General features: G+C 39.3%; 1 protein-coding gene across 1 annotated transcript; it reads left to right on the forward strand.

Moving 5' to 3' along the window:
* The first annotated feature begins 271 nt into the window (after positions 1–271).
* On the forward strand, positions 272–16,272 carry LOC114052359 (pancreatic secretory granule membrane major glycoprotein GP2-like). Its single transcript, XM_027874919.1, has 11 exons — positions 272–301; positions 2,120–2,241; positions 4,522–4,962; positions 5,061–5,180; positions 6,959–7,170; positions 8,916–9,064; positions 10,200–10,445; positions 10,554–10,716; positions 11,433–11,514; positions 13,127–13,171; positions 15,527–16,272. The coding sequence occupies exons 2-11, from the start codon at positions 2,169–2,171 to the stop codon at positions 15,586–15,588; spliced, it is 1,593 nt and encodes a 530-aa protein (XP_027730720.1). The 5' UTR covers positions 272–301; positions 2,120–2,168; the 3' UTR covers positions 15,589–16,272.
* The last annotated feature ends 11,320 nt before the right edge of the window (positions 16,273–27,592 follow it).

Consider the following 27,592-nt stretch of genomic DNA (forward strand, 5'->3'; position numbering starts at 1 on the left):
CCAACTCAAAACAAAATCCACCTCACTCAGTTCTTTCAGGCATGCCTATCTTGCCTGGGGTTTAGTGAGGCCTCATGGCATTGCTTTCGTGTTCTTTTCCTTATCTCAATGTATACGAAACAGTAAGACATACATCTTATTTCCATCTTTTTTCTGCCCTGGGGCTCCAATCAAGGAAAGCCCCGTGGCAGTTTGGGAGGTGAAGTCCTCCGGTGAATGCCAATAAAACCAAACAGTTTAACAAATGCTGCTTTCTCAGGCTGCAGTTTAAACCAACAAAGCCACTGCTTTCATCCTCAAGGTAAGTCCAATGGAACAGCCTGGGCAGAACCTGTTAGTCTCCAGCCCATCTCTTCTCATATAGATCTATATTATTTCAGCTTCACTCATTCCTAGGAAATTTTCAGAGTCCTAGAGTGCCTCTGTGTCATCAGCACTGTGGCTGCAATCAGTTAATGTCTTGAATCTTTCCCTGCCAATTGCATGAATATCAATTCTAACTATATTAGTAGAGACTTCTCAGTGTTCTAATTTGTTTCAAGGAAATTTTGCAGAGTCTGATCTCTCATTTTCAGAGAACTGATGTTTATTGTTGTGCTTCTGAAGTGGATCCATGGCTAGGATAGGTGGGCAGGGTCTTTATCCGAGGGCTTTGCAATTTAAAGGTGTTGATCTACTTGTATAATTAAGTAAAATAAACCAAGACATTAGCTGTTTGACAACATATGCCTTGTTCTGCACCTATACTCCACCATCTCTCTTCTAAGATAAGGGAGGTATGTTTCACCACGGGTCCTCTGAAGTTGATTGGTAACTGCATTTATCAGAGTTCTGATATCTTCCAATTTTATTTTCCTTTAAATTCTTGGATTACCATTTGTTCATATATTTATTCTTCTGACTTTGGAATCAGAAGATTTGGGTTCAAATCATTCCTTTGTCATTTATTGCCTTGTGACATTTTTCTAGTCATTTCATTGTCCTGGGCCTCAGTTTCCTCATCTGTAAAATGAGGTAGTTATACTAGAATCGTGACATATGAGGGGGTGCATTCTACTACCAAAAGGTTCACCTAGAGTTCCTTTGAACTCTCAGTACTTTTAAGGGTTTACATGTTACGACTTGGGAGGTTGTAGTGGTAAAAGAATAAAATAAAATTAAATCTAGAGTTTTAGGAACAACTGCCAAGTGAAGATTAATTAGAAATGAAACGGCAGTCAATGGTGAAATGGGATTTGATACAGAAGTCTTACATTTACTAAACTTTCTGGGACACAGCTATTATGTCAATCAATACATCAACAAGTACTTATTAATGACCTACTGTGTGCCAACTACTGTGGTGGACACTGGGGATACAAGTATAGTGAGTGAAACCATCCCTACATGCAAGGAGTTTACATATTAATGGGGAAAACAAGGACATGAATAAATATACACAGCATAATATAAAATAAATAAATATAAACATATTTGCAAAGCACATACAAGGTAGAAATTGGGGGATCAGGAAAGGCTTCATGTGATGATAATGTTTGAGCTATATCTTTTAAAAATTTTTTATTTATTTTACTTTTAATTTATGGAATAAAACAAGCATTTCATAACATAGCATAATAAAAAAAGATGATTGTACATGAAACTTCAAATCTATCATGTACAACTTGCTATTCCTTTTAAATATATAATAAAGTAATGTAAATTTCTTTTTTCCCCTTTTTTTCTCTTCCCTCCACTTGCCCTTCTCTCTAGAGATGACTTCCATTAGACATAAACATGTATATATATGAAAATCATTCTATACATACCTCTATTTATCAGTTCTTTCTCTGTGTCTTAAAGAGAGGGACTCTATAAAGCACAGGTAAGGAGGGAGTGCATTCCAGGCACAGGAGATGGTTAAGGCAAAGGCATGGAGATGTGAGATACAGTGTCATGTATGAGAAACAGAGAGAAGGTGAGTTTAACTTGATCATAAAGAGGAGGAAGAGTAAAAGGGTGGGGTTTGGAAGGAATTCAATTTTTGGAGGAAGTCAACTTGCAGTGCCTGTCACACGTTCAACAATAATATGTTGCTTTCTTAATTTTCACTTTACTCTGGTACTTTTTCTCCCCACAGCTATACAAAAACTCCCAGTTCTGTAGCAGAAGACACTTCAGAGGTCAGGATGAAGCGGGTCTACCTCCTCTTTGTGGCCTGCACCTACTACTTTTTCACTTTGGCATTTGCAGCCCAGAAGGGTGAGTGTTACCTGGTGTCTTAGATTTCTCTAGTCCAATATGACAATTTGGCAGGGTTGGTTAGGGTGGGAGGAGGAAATGGGCATGGGGCAGGGGCAGCAGAGTACTACTATGGATAGGGGAAAACTGCAGACTAGTTCCCTGAGTGATCCTCTGATGGTGATTGAGAGCCAGATGGCACTATTTATTTAACTCCATGAATAGGTCTTTAAAGATGGCTCCTAAAAGGAGGAATAAAAGGACAGGAGGTAGGAGGCTTTAACCTGGGGTGGAGGGGTGGGGAATGCTCCAAAGGACAGGATAGGTAATTACAGTCTTTGAATGATGTAGTAAGAACAATGACTAGGGAGTCAGAAAGCCTGGGTTCTAATCTTGAATCTGCCATTAACTTAGTGTGTAGTCTTCACTAAGTCCCTTTCTCTTTGGGAGCTTCAGTGCCTTGATAAAGAGAATAAGAATTAATTATTTATTAAGGTCTCTTTTGACTCTATAATTCTGATGATAATACTAAACCCTAAATATTACTAACTTTCATGAATATCTCCACAATGATTCCATCATACATTAGTTTACCTAGCCAGGGATGGGGAACCTGCTGCCTTGAGGCCACATGTGGCCCTCTAGGTCCTAAAGTGTGGCCCTTTGACTGAGTCCAAACTTCATAGAACAATAATAAATAATTAATAATTATTAATAAAAGGATTTGTTCTGTAAAACTTGATCTCAGTCAAAAGGCTGCACCCAAGGACCTAGAAGGCCACATGTGGCCTTGAGGCCACAGATTTCCCATCCCTGACCTAAACCTTTCTTTAACTTACCTGTTTTTATCCTGTACTAGCTGTGGGGATAAAGGCAGGGTAGATGGTGGTAATGAGTTCAATCATTTTAGTCCTATCTCTGTAAAATACTTCTTTTTATTCATAGTAGGAAAGAATATTGGAATATTGGAACATTGGAAAGAATAGTGGGATAGAACTCAAGAGACCTGGGTTCTGAGTCCTAGCTTTATTACTAACTTTTTGGGCAAGTCACTCCAGCATTTTGAGTTTCAGTTTGCTATCCTTTAAAACAGGAGATTGTATTAGATCCCCTAATGGTTCCATCCACTTCTCAGAGTCTCAGATTCTAGTTCTCCCTATGTAGGCTCTGCCTACTAAAGACATGTTTATATCTTTATATATAAACTGGCCAACAAAATGAAAAGAGGAATCATAAGATTTAGAGCTGAAAGATAATATTTGTAAAGCACTTATCAGAGTGTCTGACACATCATGGGCAATTAAAATGCTTGTTCCCTTCCTTCCACCTTCCTCCAAATCCATCATTTTACAGACAGGGAAACTGAGGTCCATAGAGGTGAAGTGACTTTCTCAGTATCACACAGATGATTATATAGTAAATAAGCATAAAGTAAAGTAGCATGGCATAGCAATTAGAGAGCAGGCCTTGGAACAAGAAGACCTGGGTTGAAGCAACACCTTCGACAGCATTGATGACCAAATCACAACCTCTCAATGAGTCCAAGCAAACCCCTAAGACGCTGCAGAAAAATGGTTCCAATCTATATTAGCCAAAGGAATTTCCTAACTGGGGTGGGGAACCTGTGACCTTGAGGTTACATGTGGCCTCTAGGCTGCAGGTTTCCCACCACTGTGATCTATACCAACGAAATTGCAGATGTGGCCACCTCCATAAAGTAAGTGTAATAAAAGGCAAAACCAGGATTCAGATCCAGGTCTTCAACTCCAAAATCAGTGGGTTTTCCCCCCATTTTCCCCCCTCCACTCTACCTTGTTACCACCTATGTGATTTCATTACAAAGGAAGCCCTGACTCAAAGGTCAGTTGGTCATGGCTGTCCTGATAATTCGGTTCTCAGTCCCATGTTTATTTAGCTGATGGATGTTGCACCAAAAAGAGGGTTAACACGCAACAAATAGACAGTAGACTCTATCAATAAGCATTTATTATGCACCAGACACTGTGCTAGACACTGAGGATAAAAATACAAAGAGTACAACAAAACCTACTCACAAAGTGTCCCTTGTAATGGGGGGGCAGGCTTGGGGGGGAAGAAGGAAAGATAGCAAGTACACATATAAGTATATACCAAATAAATATAAAGAGGAAAAATGCAAATAAATTAAAAACACAAGCTAGTTTGGAAGGAAGGGTACTATCAATTGGGGGGAAGGGGAATCAAGAAAGGCTAGTCAACTAGCCTTATGCCAATCAGCCATAACAAAAAAGTAAACACGAGCCTGTTTTTTCACTCCATTAGGTCCAGTAAACATTCTCTTACCTAGTTCCTATGGACTGGGCTTAGACTGTGGAGAGCCAGGGATGCCTGAGGCCCACGTGTGTTCTGATCCATGTGATAACTATACCACGCTTGTCGAGGCCTGGAGAAGCTTGAACGAAATGGATAACAGGAGGGCATGTGACACTAATAAAGAAGGCTGGTATCGGTTTTCGGGTCCAGGAGGGGTAAGGATACCAGAGAAGTGTGTGTCGGTCAATAGATGTGGCACAGATGCCCCAGTGTGGCTGAATGGGACCCACCCATCAAAAGAGGAAGGTATTGTTAGTCGCACAGCCTGTGCTCACTGGAGCAATAATTGTTGCCTCTGGAATATGGTGGTGAAGGTGAAGGCTTGTACAGGTGGATTCTATGTCTACAAGTTAAATGCAACTCCTGCATGTAATCTGGCATACTGTACAGGTGAGTAGCTGGGAATTGGGTTACTCTGGGGTTCTTAGTAGTGTGTGGCTCATGAACCCTTCTGTTTGACATCCTTTTCTTCTCCCCATGCATTGTAGACCCCAATACTGCTGATGCAACTGAGCCAGAATGTGACCTGGACTGTTCCCCCCAAGAGGAATGCCGACTTGTCAATGGCACCTGGGGCTGTCACTGCAGACCAGACCTCAATATTTCTGGTAGGTACAAGTATGGGAAGACTGGTGGGGAACTAAAGTTCTTTGTCCATGCTGGGTATAGGCAGAAGCTATAAACTATAAGTAGTAAGGAAGTGGTTGTTGGAACATTTGTTGCTCTATACTGATATATGCATTTCAATTTAACAAGTATTTATTAAGCATCATTGGGTATTGGGTACTGTGCACTAGAGATGCAAAGATAGTATAGACACATGCTGTGTGGATATGCAACCAAGCCACAAGCTCTACCAACACTGACCTTGAGCAAAATTAGGATTAGTTTCCCTTTCTTGAACAGTCTCCAGTTTCACAGCATCCTTTAAATCAATAAATCAACAAGCAATTTATTAGAGATCCACTATATGCCAGGAGCTGGGCTGGGTATAGGGAGATCAAAGACAAAAGTGAAACAATTCCTGTCCTCAGGGTGCTTACAGCTCCTTTGGGTTCCCATTATCTGTCTTTGTAAACCCATTAACTGATGGCATGCACAGTAGATCCTTAATATTGCTTGTTAATTGAAAGAACATTGAGAAGTTGGAGAGCAACCAAGGGAGGGAAGCCACGACGCCTCGATTTCCTAGTTTTGCTAAGTCATTGTTCCAGAACTTAGCCTGACTAGTATTAGGGTTATCCAGTCTCATTTTTGCTCCCTCACCCTTCACCTCTGTCAAAGTGTTGAGGGTATCATCTTCCCTAACTTTCTGTGTCCGATGTGGTCTTACCAATGCATTTGTGCTAAGTTCCAGAAATCTCCCTGCTCTCCATGCCCTGAAAAGTATTTATTTTGTCAAAGGTATTACAATGAAGGCTTAAAGCCCAAGCTTTTTCATTTTGTTTTTGTTGTTGCTCAGTCATTTCAGTTGTGTCTAACTCTTCATGATGCCATTTGGGGTTTTCTTGTAAAACTGAGACAAACAGGGTCAAGTGACTTGCCCAGGGTCACAAAGCCAGTAAGTGTCTGAGGCCAGACTTGTACTCAGGAAGATGAGTCTTCCTGACTCCAGGCCTAGACCTCTATCCACTGTACCATCTAGCTGCTTCTTTTCATTTTGTAGCAAGAAAAAAAAACAGATTTTACTGAGGATACTTTTTTGTCCCATGTTTCCCAATAAGGTGACACAAGTGCTCATTTTTATTGATGCTGTCAATTATTTTATTATAAAGCACAAAGCAGTAGAAAATGCACTGAATTTGGAGTTGGAGGACATGAGTTCAAGTCTTAAACATCTGTGTAATCTTGGATAAGCTACTGAGCCTCAGTTTACTCATCTGCAAAATGGGAAGATTGTACTAGGTGACTCTTAGATGACCTAAGAGGCTCCTTCTAGATCTAAGTCTATAATCCTAAGATTCTACGTCCATTTGCCTGCTTCCTTATTTCAAATTCCATTGTATTTCTCTCATAAGACATTCAAACTCCTGACCCTGGGAACTGGCATTTTCACTAGCTGTTCCTCATGTGTGGAAATCTCTTTATGTCCATCTCCTGACCTCCCTAACTTTCTTCAAAGCCCAACAAAAATCTTACCTTCCACAGGAAGCCTTTCCCTCTCTTCCTTATTTCTAGTGCCTTTCAATTTATCCTGGATATAGCTTGTTTGTACATAATTGTTTGCATATTATCTTCCCCATTAGACTGTGAAACTCTTTGGGAGCAACGACTATCTTTCACCTTTCTTTGTGTCTCATTGCTCAGCACAGTTCCCAGAATATGGTAGGTGGTTATCAAATGTATATTGAATGTTTACTGACTGGCATGTCTGGTGAGTTTTCAGATATTGCCAACTTGCACCCTCTACTGAAATGTGGAGCCAATGACATCAGACTGTCTCTAGACAAGTGCCAGCTAGAGAGTTTGGGGTACACTGGAGAGATATTTGCCTACCTCAGAGACAGGAACTGCAGTGGATTTTTGGAGACAAATGAGAGCAACCAGCTGTTGGTGGTGAGCCCAGCACGGGTTGGAGCCTGTGGAACAACTCTGGAGGTAGGCTTAGTTCAACACTTTCTTTTCTAGGAGATAGAAAGAGATCAGAAGAAGGCCAGGACTGATGTTTCCCATCTTCCTCAAAATAACAATATTCTATTTTTTAACTTGCAACAACAGCAATGACAACCACTACCTCTCACATTCCACTGCCCACTGAAAACACGTTGGATGACAATCTAGGGTTTGGATTTGCCATGCCAGATAATAATGTCAATTCTCTATTGTGGAGAAAGAGTAAATAACCCTTACCTTTGTCAGTCCCTTCATGAGTGAGGTCTTTATGAACTTAAGCTTCTTGTCAACAGAATGTTTCTAGGGACATTCTGAAGCTTGACATCCAATTTTGGTTGGGTTGCTGAAATCATTATCTTGCATTAAGATGGTAATGGTAATAATGTGTGTTGGTAAATGCTTTACAACCAGATCTCTTGGGAGGGGAAAGCATGCTTGACACACTGTGGAGCTGAATATGTATTATTAATATTTTCTCCATTACTTTCTTAAGTCTGGACAATCAACAAAACAACAAACCAAGCCTTGATTTGTAGTGTTTGGAATTTCAGAGGTATAAATGCTCACATTCAAAATTTAACATCAGCTTTCCAACTGGTTGAGCTGTCTCCAGCACATCTCTAAATTGCTAACATTTCTGTAACACTTTAATGATGGGAAAGTGTTTTACATAGATGATCTCATTTAATAAAAATCTTACCATAGCAGTGATCAAAAATATGGAAATTTTTACCCCACATTTAATCCTTGAAGACCCAGAGAACTTTAAGGGATATATATACTACATCTAGAATTAAATTAATTTCATCCCTACAAATAGCACTAATGCCCTTCAAAGCTGAATTCTTGAGAGAGGACACTTCAATGAAAAACAGTAGGATAAGAATACACTCACGGAAAAATCCAAATTATAGAGGGAATAATGAATGAGCTAGATGGTGCAGTGGACAGAGTGCCAGGCCTGCAGTCAAGGTGACTCCTCTTCCTGAGTTAAAATCTGGCCTTATTAGTTGTGTGACCCTGGGCAAGTCACTTAACCCTGCCTCAGTTTCTTCATCTATAAAGTGAGCTGGAGAAGGAAATGGCAAACCACTCCAGTCTGCCAAAAAAAACTCCAAATGGGGTCATGAAGAGTTGAAAATGACTGAACAACAACAACAGGAGTTAGAAGCCATGGGTTCTAGTTCTAGCTACACCTTGGTTTCATTATTTGTTGAATGAAGAAACCAGATGATTTGGAAGGTGACCTTGAACTCTAGAATCCATCATCACCATTCAATGATGATGATAATAAAAAAAATAGTGATTCTAAGCCCTTTGAGGAACTATGATGTCCTTTTACTGGTTGGATTTTATAATACTCTCTAAAAGTATCAAAAATTTATTTTTAAAAAATTAAAGTCAAGTAAAATGAATTTTGCCTTAAAAATTTCTTGAGAACATCCTGTTGCCTCTTCAGATAAATGAATATACATACACACATACATACATATATTTAAACACTTACGCACCCACATGTGTGTACATGATGGTGAGGGTAAGGGGTATGGTAAGGTGTTACTCTTTCAAGATAGAAACATAAAAGGCAATAAATGCCAATTTAAAAGGTAAAAACCACTATTGTGATAACCTGTGAAGATGCCTAAAGGACAGTATTTGAGAAATGCTGAAGCTGTTTCATTTGTCTAAAAATAAGGCTAATAACATGGAATATTTCTTTTTCCCCCAAGAGAAATGCAACTCATGCTATTTACAAAAACACGCTGACCTTGGCCAACCAGCTTATCATCAGAGACAGCATTTTCAAAATTGACTTTCAGTGTGCCTACCCCCTGGATATGAAAGTCAGTCTCCAAACAGCCACAAAGCCCATTGTCAGGTACAACACTGGAAGAGCTACCTTGGTGAATGGTGCATTCTATCAATATTTGCAATTGCAATTTACAGCATAGAGCATATGTGTAGTATGGATGGCACTAGCTGTATATCCTCATCTTCTCTGGTTACAAGAATATAACTATTGATCCACTGTCAAGAAAATATGAGTCAGGGCTCATTTGTGTTTACAATTGTTATGTCATTTTTTTCACTTGTATATAGCACCCATTTGCAATCCATTTTCACCCATTTTATCTTGGCTAGGATCGAAGAAACACTCTGAAGTTATGGAATAGATCCTAGCCAATAGCCATTTATTAAATGCCCATCATGTTCCAGGCACAGTGCTAAGTACTAGGGATACAAAGGATGGCAAAAGCCAACCCCTGCTCTTGAGGAGCTCATAGTCTAATGGGGTGATAACATGTAAACAAGTATATACAAACAAATAATATATAGGATAAATAGAAAATAATCAACAAAAGGAAGGCACTAGAATTATGAAGGATTGAAAAAGGTTTCCCATATAAGGCAGGATTTTACCTGGGACTTGAAGGAAGTCAGGAAAGCCAGGAGATAGAGATGAGGGGGGAAAGCATGGGGGACAGCCAGTGAAAATGCTCAGAGCTATGAAGTAAGAGTGTTTATTGAAGGAGGCCAGTATCAAAGAATATGTGTGTGTGTAGAATGTATAAGGTGTAAGAAGACTGGATAAGTGGTGTGGGGAGTAGGTCAAGGTTAAGTAGACCATAAAGAGATCAAACACTTAAAACCTTGGCTTCAAATGTATTTTTACCATTGGAGATAACTGCTTATATTTCATAAACCCTGAATACAGTTCATTGTTATTCTCCTCTGGTTGGAAACAACTCCCTTCCCTACACTTTTCTCATCAATTTTGTTACTTATCTCTAATGCCCTTGTCATACAATGATGCATGTTACAATTGTCTTTGTGGCTTAATCCCAATGACTGTAAGCTCCAGGGCATTGATATTGTATTGTCTAAATGATATGTCTTCCTTATCATTTATCATAGTGCTTTGCACACAGTTGGCTTTTAATAAATATTTGTTGAATGAGTGTATGAATGAAAATTTAAAGGCTGATGTTTCTACCATTATGGTCTTGTTCCAGTGCTCTGAACATTAATGCCACTGGCTCAGGAAAATTCCTAGTGAGAATGGCTCTCTTCCAAGACCAGAATTACACCTCCCCTTATGAAGGTGCCATGGCTGTATTGTCTGTTGAATCCATGCTCTATGTGGGTGCCATTTTATACCAAGGGGATACCTCCCAGTTCAACCTACTGATGAAGAACTGCTACGCCACACCCACTAAAGATCCAACTGACCCCTTGAAGTATTTCATCATTAGGAACAGGTATTTGCCAGTCAATGGTTGCCCAGGGGCAAAACTAAATTTCAGCTATAGGACTTGGGCCATCTGAGTCCTCTTAGAAGGATAACCCTACCATTGTCACCCTCACAGCTGCCCAAACTTATATGATTCAACCATCAGAGTGGAGGAGAATGGGGTATCTACTGAAGGTCGCTTTTCAGTTCAAGTGTTTATGTTTGCTGGAAATCATGACCTTGTCTACCTGCACTGTGAAGTTTATCTCTGTGACAGTCTCAAAGAACGATGTCGTCCAGTAAGTGCATCTTGAATATGATTGAATTCTTCTGCAGTGTTCACAATCAGTGTGCATTTATACGTTATAAAAAGCATACTACCTAAAATAGCTTAGGATAACCATTTTCTCTGGGTGTTTTTCACTCCATTTCATGCTGGGAATTTTTTTAAAAAAGAGATTACTGAGAAGCAAAGGACAAAATCCATTCCACTAAATCAAGGAGACTGTCTGCAGGAAGGCACCAGTGTCAAGCAAAGGGGAAACGTACATTTCATTCAACATTTATGGCAACTCACTCAGAAGAGGGGGAAAATTTGGAAATGGGAGATGGGAATCAAAGCTGGGAGAAAGTTTGCTTACTTGAAGAGAGTGGATGGGAAAGGTAGGGAGGTAAAGGAGGTCATGTATCATGGGGTGGGTTGGAGGAGTGGTCTGGAGGTTGTAAGAGTCTAAATCTGTTACAAAAAGATGAGGATCCAATTGAGATCACTTTGGGGACTGGTAAGGATAACATTTCAGACAAAAATACTATATGAATAGCATTTAGAGATATTTGGATCAGGACAAAGGAAAAGTAGAAGATCTAATAAAGGAAAACTTAGAGTATTCTTAATGTGGAAGACATACGGAAAGTATGACTGATTCCAGAGTTAGTGCTGCTAGAGTCAGGGGCATGTGTCAGTTGGAAATCTTCAGTTAGAAACTAATCTGATGGGAATTTTCCACTCTAACAGTCTTGCTCTGGAATTCAACACCGCAGTGAAGTTACTATCGACACAGCTCATGTTCTGGATTTGGGACCTATTGCCCGGAGAGGTAAAAAGAACTTAATGATGATGAGAGTGTGAGGTCATCAATAACATCCTTGGAGGAAGGATCCAATTAACTTTCTATTTGGTTAATGGATTTGGTGATTAGGACATTATTGGTGACCTTGGAGAGAGTATTTTCAGTAGTAAGATGGAAGGGGTGGGGACTACATGGTAGGGGTTTGGGAAGTGAGGAGGTGGTGAGAAAATAAGTCATTAAGAGAGAGAGGAGAGATGGGAGTCAGCTCAAATGGAGATCAGGGTCAAAAGAAGGATTTAAGCCACGAGAGTATGTTATTGGATGAGGAGGATACAAGAAAGAGAAGGGTTGGTTGATGGAAAACAGCTTGAAAACAATAAGGGCAGCTTTAAAGGGTGAAAGAAGTCAAGAAGAGGCAATAAGCATATTGCATATTGAGGAGGCAGGTGTATGTTGGGGGAGGATACAGCCTTTACACAGCTTTACCTTAATATGCTTATTGGTTGAGCTTAAGGTTGCTTTTTTTTTTTAATTTAAAAAATTATTTTTTAGGACTCATTTCCCCATGTTCCATGCCTTACAGCTTCCTTTACTTATTAATCAATCAACAGACACTTATTAAGCCTCTCCTATGTGCCAGGGATTGTGCTAGGCACTGGGGATACAACAACAAAAGTGAAATAGTCCTTGCCCTCAAGGAGCTTACAATCTAGTTGGGGGAGGACAATGTGTACATATAGAGTTACATACAAAATAGATACAAGGCAATTTAATAAATTTTTGGGAGGGGTAGTGGTGAAGGTACTAGTGGTTCAGGCAGAGTTTGGGAATAAGGAAAAGCTTCATGTAGGAGGTACTGTCTGAGCTGAGCATTGAAGGACACATTAGGGATTATAAGCGGCATAGGTAAGGAGTGCATTCTGGGCATAGCAGACAAAGGCAGAAATGGAAATGTAGTATTAGGTATAATTGACAGTAAGAAATCTAATTTGGTTAAACTATAGTGTATATGAAGGGGATTGATGTGTTTATTACACAGTAAACTTTTCCATGGCTGGAACAGTAAGTTGAGGATTAGCAAAGGAGTTTATATTTGGTCCTTGAAATAACAGGGAGCCACTGGAGTTTATTGAGCTGAGGGGTGACTTGGTCAGACTTGCTTTTTAGATCTTTAGGAAGATGACTTCATTGGCTGTGTGGAGGAGAATGGAGTGGAGAAGGGGAGAGATTTGAGGTAGTGAGGTCAATTAGGAGGCTATTGCTGTAGTCCAGGTGGAAAATAATTAGGATCTGAATTAGGATATGATCCGAGAAGAGAGAAAGTGAAGGATCCAAGGAATATTGTTGAGGTGGCAAGATCTGGCAACTCAGTGCTATATGGGGTGAGTGGGAATGGTCTGTCATTACTACATATCAAAAAGACCACTTGGGGGTAGGGAAAGGAAGGAAACAATAGGTTTCTCTGAGTAGGTTCTGCTTTAAAGCTTTGAGCTGTCCTGCCTTCCTGTTGAGATTTAAATGTGATAAACCATTCATTTTCCCCATCATTTTTCATACTATTACTCTTCAGAAGCAGGATGACTTAAGGGCTGCAAGAACTTAGCTGATAAGACACTCACCTTTATGTTCTTGTTGGTAGGTTCCCCATCTGTCCCTGTCACAAGTGGAACCGCCACCCCCTTAGGTAAGTTATTCCTTTTGCCTTCCTTCCTTCCCTTTCTCCCTCCCTCCCTCTCTCCCTTACTTCCCTTTTCTCTTCCCTCCCTCCTATCTCCCTCCCTCTTAACTTCCTTTCTCCTTCCCTCCTTCCCTCCCTCCCTTCCTTCCTTCCTTTTCATCATTCTCTCCTTCTAGCAGCTATACAAAATTAATTAATTCTCTATCTCCATTCTTCCCCTTTTTATCTCTCCTGCTTGGTTTTTGCCCCAGATAATAAGCTACAATAAGGAATACAGATAAAGGAAGCCTGAAAACACTCCAACCATAAGCCATACAATTAGAATACAATAAAAGTCATCATGGCAGCTAGGTGGCTCAGTGGATAGAACTCTGTGCCTGGAGTCAGGAAGACCTGAGTTCAAATGTAGCCTCAGGCACTTACTAGCTATGTGATTGTGGACAAGACACTTAACCTGTTTGCCTTAATCCACTAGAGAAGGAAATGGCAAACCAATCTGGGATCTTTGCCAAGAAAACCCCATGAATAGTATTGGCATACTATGGTCCTTGGGATCACAAAGAGTCAAACAGGACTGAATGTCTGAACAACCAAAAAATCACCAAACAAGTGCATCAAGATGACAACCTACATCATGCTTAACACAGAATACATTCAAAACAACTTAGACAATATTATTTTATAAAAGTAATAGTCAAACCTTGGAATGGATGACTAACTTCAGAATTTCTACCTGTGGAGATCTTTAAAGTCAGAAAAATCTTCTCAATAGACTGGTCTATTGATATAGCCAAAAGGCAGAAAGACTGAGTAGACAAGACATATGTTATAGTAAGAAGAGCACTAAAATGAAGGACAGGGAGCTGGGCTTCACTCAAAACCCAACTACTTACTATCTGTGTTACACTAGACAAGTCTTCTCTCCATTCTGGACTTTAGTTTTCTCACCTGTAAAACTAGAGAGCTGTACTGGATGATTTCTGGTTTGCCTCTAAGCCAAGGACTCTTAATCTTTTTGTACCATGGATCCCTTGGGCAGTTTGGTGAAGCCTACAGGCCCCTTCTTAGAAGAATGTTTTTAAAAATATCAAATGAAATTCATAGGAATACAAAAGAATTCAATGGTATTGAAATACAATCATTAAAGTAATGATGATGATGATGATGATGAAACCAATGTCATAGACTCCTTGTTAAAAACCCTTGCTTTAGGGCCTTTCTCTTTCTCTGGCTGAATCAATGCTATTAAGTTATAGGCAGCAAGGTTATATAAAGAAGAAAGTAGAAGAAAGAGTGAAATCAGAACGAGATAAGAAATAAGGTGTGTATATATATGTGTGTGTGTACATATGTGTATATATGTATATAGATGTGTGTATATATATATATATACATATGTATGTATATAGGTAATAAGGAAAATGGGAAAAGTACTGGAATTAGGAGTCATGAGACATATTCTAGTGCTAGTTCTGTCACTAAGCAGCTACCTAGACTTGAGTTAGTCCTTTAACCTCTTGAAGTCTCAATTTTTTTGTTTGTATAATGAGGATAATAATACAAAGCCTGCCTACCTCCTACTACTGCTATAGGGATGTGAGGGATCAGGAGTGGGGGTGGGGAGGAATCGCAGAGCCATCATTTTCTCAGTGTCAGCATCTCCTCTTCCACTCACAGTGTTAGAGAGTTGCCTAGGTCATTGAGAGGTTAAGTGACTTGCCAATGGTCACACAGCTAGCATATGTCACAGATGGGACTTGAGCTAGGTCTTGCTGACTCTGAGGTGAGCTTTTTATCCACTATAAAACACTACCTTCAAGGTGGACAAAGCTTACAACAGCACATAATCATTGTTGTTTAGTCATTTCAGTTGTGTATAACTCTTCATGACCCCATTTGGGGTTTTATTGGCAACGATACTGTAATGGTTTGCTATTTCTTCCTCCTGAAACAAACAGGATTAAGTGACTTGCCCAGGGTCACAGAGCTAGTAAGCATCTGAGGCGGGATTTTAACTCGAGATGAGTCTTCCTGACACCAAGCTCAGCACTCTATCCGCTGCACCACTTAGCTGCGCTGTATCATACAGTCTTGCAAATTACAAGGCTAGTAAGTATAAGATATACAAATATAGGCAATGTGCATATGAGAGAGGGCCTTGTATAGTTATCAGTGACTGCAGCCACACTGGCTAGATGCCACCTTTTGGCCTGAAGTCTATTCAGAAGGTAAGTTCTTTCTCTCCTACCCCAGTGCAGTGAACAGTAGAAATCCAGTTTGGGTTCGATGACAGCCCTCAACACACCATCAAAGCCTGAGATCAGAGGAGGATAATTTGCCATTTTCTCTTTTATGTTTCAGGGTTCCTAATGATCTGGCCAGGGCTGTTGCTGTCTGTCCTTGGGATTTTGCTGTTCCATTAATCTAGCTGGATATCATGCCCTTTGCTATAAGAATGGTGCCCTCGTCTATCAAATGAAGCTCACACATCCTGGACATTGCCCTTTAACTCTCCAAAGAACATAGAGAATATGATTTAGTAATAGCTATGAAGTAGGGGGCAAGTATGTAGTATCTCTTTAAAAAAATTGACAGAAGTAGTCAGTGCCTTTATCTTATTTCTCTTTCAGAGGAATAGCTTTCAACTAGAGACCTTATATATCTATTTTGGTCTGTGCCTCACTTAGCAGTAGGGAAGATCCTTTAAGGAGAGCCCTCTAGGTTCCTGGCATGGTATGAAGAATCTGCATGCTAGACTAAGGCTTTATCTCAACCTGGTCCTGAAGCTAGGAATGACACAAGGGTCCTCTAATGTCAGCCCCTAGGCCCAGTAGAGGGGGAGGTGGGTTGACTTATTGACTAGAGCTGCTTGGTTATGGATGCAGAGATCTAAGTGTGAACTAATGGGCCAGTTCCCCATGATGCATCCCCATCTGCCTCATACTATGAAATTTCCTTAGCCTGAGGTGTTAAATGATGATGGAGGCTAGAGCTGAGAAAGCCAATGAATGACTCCCCCCAAACCCCTTACCATCACCCCCAACCTCTGATTCTGGTTAATGAGATTATGGAGTAATAAGCAGCTACCAAAGTGGAATCCAGCCCAGTTCTAGAGAAAGCTTTAATAAATATTCATCAAGCATATGACTGAGGTGGCCTGGCTGGGCAGTGTTCATTGCTCTCAAACCTCCTAAAGAGGGAAAACAGAAATAGAATGTAGTAGCTTTGGATTTGAAGTTACTAGTCACTCTGGGTGACCTTGGGCAAATCATTTAATCTCTCTAAGTCTCAGTTTCCTTACTTATAAAATGAGGACATGAAACTAAATTATGATAAGGCCTATTCTTACTATGTTACATATGCGGCATCCTGATTGTTCTACCAAGAACTTTCGTGGTCCCAGGAAAAGTTGACATAAATCTATGTGAGACTCCTGGACACAAACTCCATTTTTCTTGTGGGAAGAAACATCTGGAAATAATTGCTTAAAGACTGAGATCTAATGGTGGGAGTGGAAATGACTCACTACAACATCACCTCCTGCCACCACATGGTTTATAATAACAATATTAAGAATGCATATTTAACACAAAGTGCTTGAACAGAAACTCATTTAAATCTCAAAATAGCCATACTAGCTATGTAATGCAAGTATAATAATATCCATTTCACAAATGAGGAAACTGAGGCTCAGGGGCCACATAGTTTTTGGCAGGACTGGAACAGGAACTCATTCTTTAAACTCCAAGTTCGATGCTCTTCTAACCATACCACACTAGTCTAAAGAAAAGTTTGGCTAGAATGGTATTTTTTGTGATGCCCATGTCCCTGAACACCTAATTCCAAACTACTAGATTTCTGTCCTCTTTTCTCTATTCCCATCTTTTTGTATCCTCAACTACTCTCTTTATGTCATTTTTCCATCAAAAAAAAAGATTCCCTGATAAGCAGTGGATTTAACTTAGGATGTGGAGTCAGGAAGACCTGAGTTCACATCCTGCCTCAGACACTTTAACTGACTTTTTGACTCTGGGTGCCATTTAACCTCATTTGTCTTAGCTTCCTCATCTTTAAAAAGAAGATAATAATAGCATCTACATCCAAGAGTTGTGCTAGTTATTATTATTAAATTCACTTTTTTTTCCTCCAAAGAAGGTAAGGGGTTAAAAACTTCCATTTCCAGCTAGGGTACAACTTGAGACATGCTATCTTCTTCATTTTTGCTTCAGTTTCCTTCTCTGTAAAATTTGGATAATGTCTGCCTTGCCCACCTTACAACACTGCTGAAAAGATCAAATGAGAAAATTCATATTAAAGGGCTTTGAAAAGTATGAAACACTCTACAAATATAATATATTACTATTATTATTGTCATTATTATTATTATTAGTTCTCTCACAATAGAATTGTTGCAGGAGGCCATCAGCTCCTCTCATAAAACATGAATGCCATAGCTATGGCATGATTAATAGAATGCCTCATACCAGTCTAGTTGTTATTGTTTATCAGAGTTTTATTCTTAATAAAGCTAATAATGATAATAGTTTGTAGTAATGATGAAAAGTACAGTGAATTTGGTTCTTTTTATGCTTTTGCACTATGCTTTTTAAATCATCTAGCTTCATGCCCTCATTTTATAGATTAGGAAACTGAGCCTCAGAGTGATTAAATGAACTGTCCAAGGTCACACAAAGTGATCATTCAAATCCAGTCATTTTGAATTGAACTCTACTACATTCTACTTCCTCTACCTTCTCTCTTAACTTTTTTGTTCTGGCATTTAGGAAGGGTATTTTCTTTTAGATACCTTGTGATTTCCAAAGCTAAAGCTTGAATGGAATAGATGAAAAATTGACTTTCTTGGACACAATGAAAGTGGGTTCCTTCTTACTCTGCCATCAAAACTCACCCCCACCAATCTTGCCTGGAAAAAAATTCCTGGCAGCTTGAGGATGATTCCAATGTGGTTTTATTTGCTCTCTCAATGCCACCTACTGGCTTGCAATGGAAAGATTCTTCCCCAGACAAGATAGACATGCTTCCATTTCTTAACACATATCAACACAGACTCATAAAATTGTAGAGCTGAAAAAGACTTCAGGCACCATATAGTACAACCCTATCAGTCTGAAGAAGGGAAACACATTCAGAGAAGTGAATTCATTTACATAAGATAACACAGAGAGTGGTAGAGAAAAATAGCTCATATTTATTTTGTATTTTATAGTTTACAAAGCATTTTTCTTGTAATGGCCGTTGGAGGTTGGAAGTTTTAATATTAGCATCTTCATTTTTCAGATAGAGAAAATCCAGATCTCCTGATTTTCATTCAGTTCAATGACTTTCATGCTTTTCTGAATCTCTGAGTCACAGGATCTTGGATTTTGGTGACTACTAGCCCAACACTTTTACTTTATTGATAAGGAAATGGAAACTCGGAGATGTTAAGAGACTTGTACAAGATAACATAGCTAATACTTTTCTGAGATGGGATTTGATGCCCCAATTTGCCCTGCTTCATTCTCCTAAGCCAGCAGGGCAAAAAGGAATTGTTTTCCTTGGAGGAGTAGTGTAAATCTGAGGATGGGGATCAGTTCAAAGACCATCTATGTCAATCATAAAATCTGACACTGAAGATTTAACATACTTTAAGAATCTGATTCAGTAGGGGGATACTATTATCCATGTTTTCCAAATAAGACAATTAAGGCTCAAAGAAGAGTGGTCTGATGTACTCTCAGAACCTGAAATTCTGCCTTTTAGTGCAGGACGTTTTCCACTGTACAAGTGTTTGGGTTCAAAATGTTTCTCCCATAGTGGAATTATTACAGGAGCCTGACAGTCTTCTTCCTATAAAAGATAAATGAATATCATGGTCACACCATGCATGCTAGTATGCCTTCTGCAAATCATTTTCAGGATCCAGAAAATATCTCCCTTTTGTATCATTCCTAAGGATGAAGGCTGATGCTTATGGATATACGTGTTTTCCTTGGGTTCCCAGTATGTTTAGGAGAAGAGACCTTCAGACTGCCAAGAGCTAAGAAAGTCCCTTCTCACAACAACAACAACAACAATGATGATGATGATGGTGAAAACGGCAATGACAACAACAACAACAATAACATAGCGTATGAAGTGCTGAATTTGTAGCCAGCAAGACATGGGCTCAAATCCTGTCTCAGAAAATTATTAGCTGTGTGATCCTGTGCAAGTCCCTTAACTTTGTCAGGCCTCAGTTTCTTCAGCTTCAAAATGAGGGGGTTGGACTAGATGACCTCTGAAGGTCTCTTCCAGTTCTAGATCTGTGATTTTAAATTCTAGTTCTGAAGCAGATCCCTGACAGTGTTTCTAGCACCAGGGAGAGCTCCTCTGTTAGGTAGGCAGCTGCAGTGGTAGGGGTTGGTTACACACTGCCTAGGAAAACACACTGAAAGACCACTTGTTTCATCTTTTTAGTGTGTCTTTATGAACAACAAAAACATACTTTCATAGATTCTAGGGGCTGGAAAGGACGTTAAAGATCACGTAACCCAATACTCTAATTTAACAGTTGAGGAAACGGGTCTAGAGAGTCAAAGGACTGGACCAAGGTCATACAAGTGATAGAGTTGTGTGGTTCTCTGACTAAATCCAGTACTCTTTCCACTATATCAAGTTTGTCTGTTTTCCAGTTACTAAACACTGGAATCCAGAGAACAAACTTAAAGATTATAGTTATTCTCTAAATAACCACACAGGGTGTGTAACTTCCCAAAGGGGAGGCTGAGGCTGAGATATAGTCAGTGATTTGCCTCAGGTCAGAGAGCTGATAAAAGGCAGAGATAGGAATCAAACCCAGGTCCCCTAACTCTAGAGCTTATGTTTTTTGTTTTGTTTTGTTTTTGCTTAATGTCACAATGCCTACAAATAGACTATTTCGCCTTCCTGCTGGTGCTTTAGGGATTTTCTACTGAGCTGACTTACATAGGTATTCCCTCCTCTCCCCCTTTAAGAAAAGGAATACCCAAGATTTCATCTTTAGAATAGTCTTTGTAATATTAATCTTTTTCACTCATTTAGTGTTATCCTGGCTCAGACACATACTACCTGTTTTCCCCTCAGCAATTTACTTAGCCTTTCTTTACCTCACTTTTCTTATCTGCAAAATAGGGATAATTTATAGTACCTGCTTCCCAGAGCTGCCTCTCACCACCAAATGGAGGTGGCATTTAAATCTGGTCTTTCTGACTCCACATCTACACTCTTTCCACTGCACCTATGAGACCTTTCATTTTCCCTTCACAAATAGCCCATGAGTTAAGTAAAGCAGAGATTATAGTCTGAGTTTTAAAAGTGATGAAATTTGTTTCTGGCAGCATGGTGTAATGGAGAGAGCATTGAATTGTGGATCAGTTCACATGCTGTAGTCCAGATTCTGGTACAAACTAACTATACGATTTTAGATAAATCAATTTACCAATCTGTGCTTCAATTTGTTCGTCTATATTATGAAGTGTAGGGCTAGAGGACCTCTTAGGTTCTTCTCAGCTCTAACTTCCAGGATTCTATGATTCTATAACTTGGATGGGCATATCCCATTCCTATAACTTAGATAATGGCAAAAGCAACTAGTCCATGTCTCCTGCCACTCAGTTCCAGGTGCCGTTTGAGTGAACTAAAGTGGAGGAAGGGGATAACAAAGAAGCTTTCCCCCCTAGAATCTCCCCTTCCCCCAGCCGCCTGTTATTACCAGACTCCCAGAATCTAAGTTTCATTAGGTGACTGTGCAATACTGGCTTATCACTGGCCTGGCAGTAGAGGGCGCTGTGGGAACATGCCCACACAAAACGTGTAGCTAATGAAGAATGTGCCTCTGCTAGAATTCACGCCCCAGTTGCTACTCCGAAGTGTGCTCCTCTATTCTATTTAGTGACAGAAAACTATACAATTTAGAAAGAAAGGAGTAATACAGATTCCCACTTTCTGATGAAAAACTTGGTGGCAATTAATATGTCATGGTAATAAAAAAAATCAAAATTCTCAAATTCAAAGAATTTTTTCCTTTTTTAGATTTCCTTTCCTTCTACTCTCCCCATTTTCTTTCCTGAAGTGTATTCCCAAAGGACAGAAAATGATACAATTTACAAATCAATCCTAAGTTTCTTCCTTCCTTCCTTCCTTCCTTCCTTCCTTCCTTCCTTCCTTCCTTCCTTCCTTTCTTCCTTCCTTCCTTCCCTCCCTCCCTCTTTCTTCTCTTCTTCTCCTTTCTTTCTCTCTCTCCTTTCCTTCTCTTATTCATTACTCATATCTCCTCTTTTTTTCCCATTTTATTCTTCCTTCTTCTCCACTTCCTTGTCTTCTTTCTCTTCATCTTTCTCCTCTTCCTCCTCCTCCTCCTCCTCCTTCTCTTTCTCCTTCTGCTTCTCTTCCTCCTCCTCCTTCCCCTTCCCCTTTTTCTTCTTGTTCTCCTCCTCCTTCTTCACCTTACCCCTTCAATAGTTGTATTAGGCCAGGTTGGTACTCCAGGTTTAAAACTGGAATGAAATTACATGGTTGTAGGCCATCTAACAAAAGGAAGCTTACTTAGCCATATCAGGGGAAGGATACTAAAAATCAGGGAAAAGAATATTCATCAAGAAGACAGTAGAGCATTGCTCTTCTATAGGTGATCTGTGGTTAGAAGCTCAAGGAAGGAAATGGAGTCCTTTGTGACTTGGCTGTTTTTGTTCTCAGTTAACCAAGAAAATATGCCAATGGTCTGATAATTAGTCCACTAAGCCAACTTTTTTGGAGGTTTTTTTTTGTCTATGTTTTCTTTCACAGAATGATTTGTATGGAAATATGTTTTGCATGACTACATATGTATTTATGTCAAAATTATGTCAAATCCTTCCCAATGGGGGGGGAAGAGGAGAGAAAGAGAAAATTTGAAACTCAAAATTTGAAAAAAAAAAGAATTTTAAAATTATTTTACATGTAATTGGGAAAAACATAATATTAAATAAGAAATGATTTTTACAACAATGTGACATGAAAGTTAAAGAAGATCAATTAGAGGGCTATTGGGGATAGTACAGGTGACAAATCATAAGGGCTTGGACTAATGTGGTAGCAGCAGGAAAGGAAGAACTTAGAATTACATTATGAGGGAAGATTTAACATGACGGAATTACTTCTCATACTTATTGAAAGTTGCAGGGAGCAGCTAGGTGGCACAGTGGATAGAGCACCGGCCCTGAAGTCAGGAGGACCTGAGTTCAAATATGGCCTCAGACCAAACACTTGACACTTACTAGCTGTGTAATAGCTGTGTGACCTTGGGCAAGTCACTTAACCCCAACTGCCTAAAAAAAAAAAGTTGCAGAGAAGGAGTAAGCTGAGAAGTAGGAGAAATAAGTCAAGAGAGAATGGAGTTTCAAAAATTGAGAGAATGAATGGCTGAAAAGGTTGTGGCATATGATTGTGAAGGAGCATTTTGTGCTATAAGAAATGATGAGGGGGTGGGGTAGCTAGGTGGCACAATGGATAGAGCACCAGCCCTGGAGTCAGGAGGGCTTGAGTTCAAATTCAGCCTCAGACTAGCTGTGTGATTCTGGGCAAGTCACTTAATCCCAATTGCCTCACTAAAAAACAGAACAGAACAAAACAAAACAAATTTTAAAAAATGATGAGGGGAATGATTTCAGAAAAAAAAATGGCAAGACCTATACGAACTGATGCAAAGAGAAGTGAGAAGAACCAGGAGATCATTATGCACAGTAACAGCCATGTTGTAATGATGATTAACTATGAAAGATTTGATCAGAAAGACTCTGATCAATATAATGATCCAATACAATTCCAAAGGACTTGAGATGTAAAATGCCATCTACCTCCAGAGAGAGAACTTATGAACTCTGAGTGCAAATTGAAGTATAATTTTCTCACTTTTTTTTTTTGCAATATGGCTAATATGGAAATGTTTTACATGATTTCACACGTGTAACTGATATGATTTCATTTGCCTTCACAGTGGATGGGAAAGGAGTGGGAGAAAGGGAGAGAATTTGGAACTCAATTGAAAAGGAAAAGAATGTTAAAAATGAATAAGTCCACTTTTGTGGGAAAAAAAAGAAATACTCTTTTGTTCTCATGTCCTCTATGCTCATTCACGTCTCTAACTCTGGCATGTTTGTCTCTGTGGTTTCCACTTTGATTTACAGTGGAAATTCAAGTTCTATCTTTCTCTCTATGGTTTCAATCATCTGTTAATCACCCTTCCTTCCCCATGATCTTAGAGGAAGTCCTGCCTTGCCTGGGCCTGACTATCAGAGTCAGTTATTAACTCTTTTTTGGGGGGGGGGTTGAAACCTTTTAACTTACTGCTTGCTTATTGATCAGAGCTGATATCCACAATCACCAAGAGGTTTGTTAGTTGAGTTGTCAGCAGTCAGAAGGGAAGAGGTTGGAAACAAATACATGTGACATTTATACAGCACTTCATATATATTGTTTTGTTTGATCCTTACAACAAGACAATGAGGTAAATACTAAAGATATTATTATCACCATTTTATAGATGAGGAAACTGAGACTCAGAGAGGTTTAGTACCTTGCTAACGATCACATAGCAGGCAAACAAGAGAAGCAGGTTTTGCCATAGTCTCTTACAACTCAAGGCCCAACACATTTTTCACTAAATCTTAAAGACACAAGAGAAAGGAGGAATGATTGATGGGTTGAATTCCTGGAGGGGGTAGGTGAGGACAATTCTTTAGCTTCCCCTAATAACCTATTATGGAGCTATCATCCATGAAATTATTTAATCTTTCTTGAGACTAATTCTATTTTTATCCAGTAATGCATACTACACATTTGCTGCCCAGTGTGGATAGCAGTCCTTTTTGTTTGTCTTAAATCTATACTTGCCTCCTTTGGCTTCTTTTGGTCCCTGGCTAGGATATTAGGGTAATTAGGGTAATCTATGCTAAAGTATTGGGACAGGAAGGACAATTCTGGAAATAAACTCCAGGTTACTAGCAATGAGAAGGGGCAAGAACCTTACTTGAAATTATTCCCAAATCCCTTTGTTTAATGGAACAAACCATGACATGATTTATCATGTAAACCTAAGATCACAGATTTAAAATTATAGGGGGCCCTACAAGTCATCTACTCCAACCTTCTCATTTTACTGATGAGGAAACTGAGACCTAAGAGGTTGTATTACTTGTCCAAGATCACATAGTTACAAAATGTTGGATGTGAGATTCAAACCCACCTTCTCAGACTCCAAATCCAACATTGTTTTCACCATACTACATTGATGATAGCAACAGAAGCCATTTCATTACTTCAATAGATCGGAGATCTCATCAATGTAGGCAGTCCTTTTGAATAATGCAGATTGTAACACATGCAAACTTACTTATTCTGTTTGATTCTTCTCTTATTCAGTCATTTTTGACTCTTTGTGACCCCATTTGGGTTTTTCTTGGCAAAGATACTGGAGTGGTTTGCTATTTCCTTCTCTAGCTCATTTTTTATAGATGAGGAAACTGAGGCAAATAGTGTGAAATGATTTGCCCAGGGTCACAAAGATAGTAAGTGTCTGAGGCCAGATTTGAACTCAGGAAGATGAGTCTTCCTGATTCCAGGCCTGGAGTACTATCCACTGTACCATTTGCTGCCTCTATAACCTTCTCCCATATCCTGGCATAAATTCTCCATAGCCATACCTCCCTCCTTAGTGTTTTAACATTCTGTGGGTACCAGTGCAGCATCTGGACTGTCCATCTCTTTTCACCCTTGTGATACTATTGGCCTACTTCTATTTTTTATCATGCACTCTCTCAATGATATCTTTTAGGATGATTCTTATATAAAATAATTATTGGTAATAAGCTACAGGCCACTTAAGCTCACCATGAATTTCAGAAGATTACAAGATCATAGATTTAGAGCTAGAAGAAACCCGAAAGGGCATCTAGACCAACCCTTCCATTTTCTAGATGAGGAAACTCATCCTCCTCATTGTCCTTTGGATTACCTGATTATTCAGAGATTGTGGGGTTTTGTGATCTCAACTCTAAGGATAGTGAATCATTTTTCTTAAGCTTTTATATAGATTAATAACAAGTCGATATACAGGCATAGTCCCATTACTTAAAAAAAAAATCTCTTCTTTTAACAAATGAGGAAAAAAGGAAAAGTGAAATTTCTTTCCCAAAGTCCATTAAAGGCAAGGTTCAACCTAAGACCCCAATCTATGGAGAAGATAGTTTTGTGTCAGAAAAAAGAATGGGATTGTAGAAAGTAATGCAAATTCAAACCAGTCAGTAATTTTCCTCCTGTTAAATTCTGGGCTCACCTCACTGTCTGTCTGCAGTGTCTGCCTAATAGATCTAGATCTATATATCATCTACATCTACTTATTTATATGAATGTATATGTGCATGTGTGGTGTCTGTATATTTGTATTATACACACACATACACGCACACTGGTGGACCAACTCAATGGGCTATTCATAAATTTAATATCATAGTCCAGACAATAATCATTCTTTTTCCATTTAATTTTTCCTATTTAGATTGTTAGGTGAATCTCTTTTGAATAAAAAAAGTTTCTATAGTTTCATAATGACAACATATATTCATAATGATAAGGATTTTTATAAAGCATATTCCTTACAACAACCTGGTGAAGGTAAAGAGATAATAGTAAGGTACATCTCTGGAGAACTGTTCATATGATTTTAGAGTTCTCTTCTGAGAGAAAATCTATACTGTTTGTGGAGGTACAGTGGGTGGAGTGCTGGGTCTGGAGTCAGGAACTTTGTTATGGTTGCTCAGTCCTTTCAATCATGTCCAACTCTTTGTTTCCCTTTTTGGGGGTTTTCTTGGCAAAGATACTGTAATGGTTTGTCATTTCCTTCTCCAGCTCATTTTACAGATGAGGAAACTGAGACAAACAGGGTTAAAAGACTTGCCCAGGGTCCCACAGCTAGTAAGTGTCAAGTGTTTGGTCTGAGGCCAGATTTGAACTCAGGTCCTCTTGACTCCAAGGCCAGAGCCCTGACTACTATACCACCTAGCTGCCCCCAAGAGGTCATTTTTTTAAACTTCTGGTTTGTATCTACATAATCATTTAACACATAGAAAGAAGCAATAGGACTATGTCACAAGTGAACTCTTGACCATCTCTGATCCTCAAAACTAATGGCTTAGGAAGTTTTGGAAACCATATTTGGGCATTTGTTGTTATGCCTGGGAGGGGCATAGCAAATTCCTTCTCTCATTTATAAACGCTAGATTCTGGCCAAAGAAATTATCAAGTAAGAGACTTCATAGATGGGGGGCATCAAGGGATCATGAGATGATATTTGAGCTAGTCCTTGAATTAAGGGAAAGGTCTCAACAGGTAGAGATGTAAAAGGAGACCATACTAGGCACAGGGACAATTTATATAAGCAAAACAGGTGGCAAAGGAAAGGATAGAAAAGGAAAGGATAGGACAGGAACTAACAAGCAATCCAATTAACATAGCTAATACTTGAGAGATAGCATGATGGAGCTTTTGAGTAAAAAAAAGACTTGGGTTCAATTTTTGACTCTAAAATATACTCACTGTGTGACCATGGGCAAATCACTCAACCTCTCAGTGCCCAAGACAAACTTTCTAAAGCTTCGAATTACAGATAGATGATAGGTTCTTTAAGGACAAGGTATGTTTTCACCTAAAAAAAAATCCATACACATACAATACTGACAGGAAGGGGGCATTTTCATGTAGCTAATCCTAAAAAATAAAATATAAACAGAAGATTAAAGAAAAATATCTGACTTCTGGGTTTGTCCACTTTGTAAGATCAGTTTGGCTTTTTATATCCCAAGATAAATTTGGTGACATTCATTGTGTTTTGTCCTCTTTGCTGCTGTCCCCCATGGGTCCCAACTGAGCATTAGGACCCACTCAGCAAGGAGACACCCCCTGAGCATTAGAAAGTACAGAATAATAACAGAGAAGAAAAAGTCCTGGGAAATAGAAGATTGGGGTACTAGTTCTGGCTTTGCCACTGATGATTGTGTGACCTTGGGTAAGTCAATTCAGTTTTCCAGTTCTGGTTTTCCTATTTGTTAGAGGAAAATTTTGGTCTTTAGTGAAATTATGTCTGCACATTGACTCAAGTCATTCACCTACACAAAATCTAAACACTAGCCTTTGAGGTGAATAAAACTGTGACCCAAAGTTTTCACTCTACCCTTCCTTCCCCTCTGCCACCATTGCCCAAAGTTCAGTCTCTGTTTTGGCTTTCTCCCTTTTGTTGTCACACTGCTCCCAAGATTTTCTACTGTCATGCTTCCCCCTTCATCCTTCCATCCTTCTCCTCCAGGGGTATGCTAGTAAATGTTTAACAACTAGCTTGGGGGGGGCAGAAATGTACACATGACATATTTTAAAATT

The sequence above is a fragment of the Vombatus ursinus genome, unplaced genomic scaffold (assembly GCF_900497805.2).
Source record: "Vombatus ursinus unplaced genomic scaffold, bare-nosed wombat genome assembly UNPS02014807.1, whole genome shotgun sequence".
NCBI lineage: Eukaryota > Metazoa > Chordata > Mammalia > Diprotodontia > Vombatidae > Vombatus > Vombatus ursinus.

Coding starts and splice junctions, on each gene's coding strand:
- LOC114052359 (XM_027874919.1), top strand. CDS start 2,169: ATGAAGCGGGTCTACCTCCTCTTTGTGGCCTGCACCTACTACTTTTTC. Junction 10,446..10,553: donor TATTTCATCATTAGGAACAG/GTATTTGCCAGT, acceptor TCACCCTCACAG/CTGCCCAAACTTATATGATT. Junction 10,717..11,432: donor TCAAAGAACGATGTCGTCCA/GTAAGTGCATCT, acceptor CCACTCTAACAG/TCTTGCTCTGGAATTCAACA.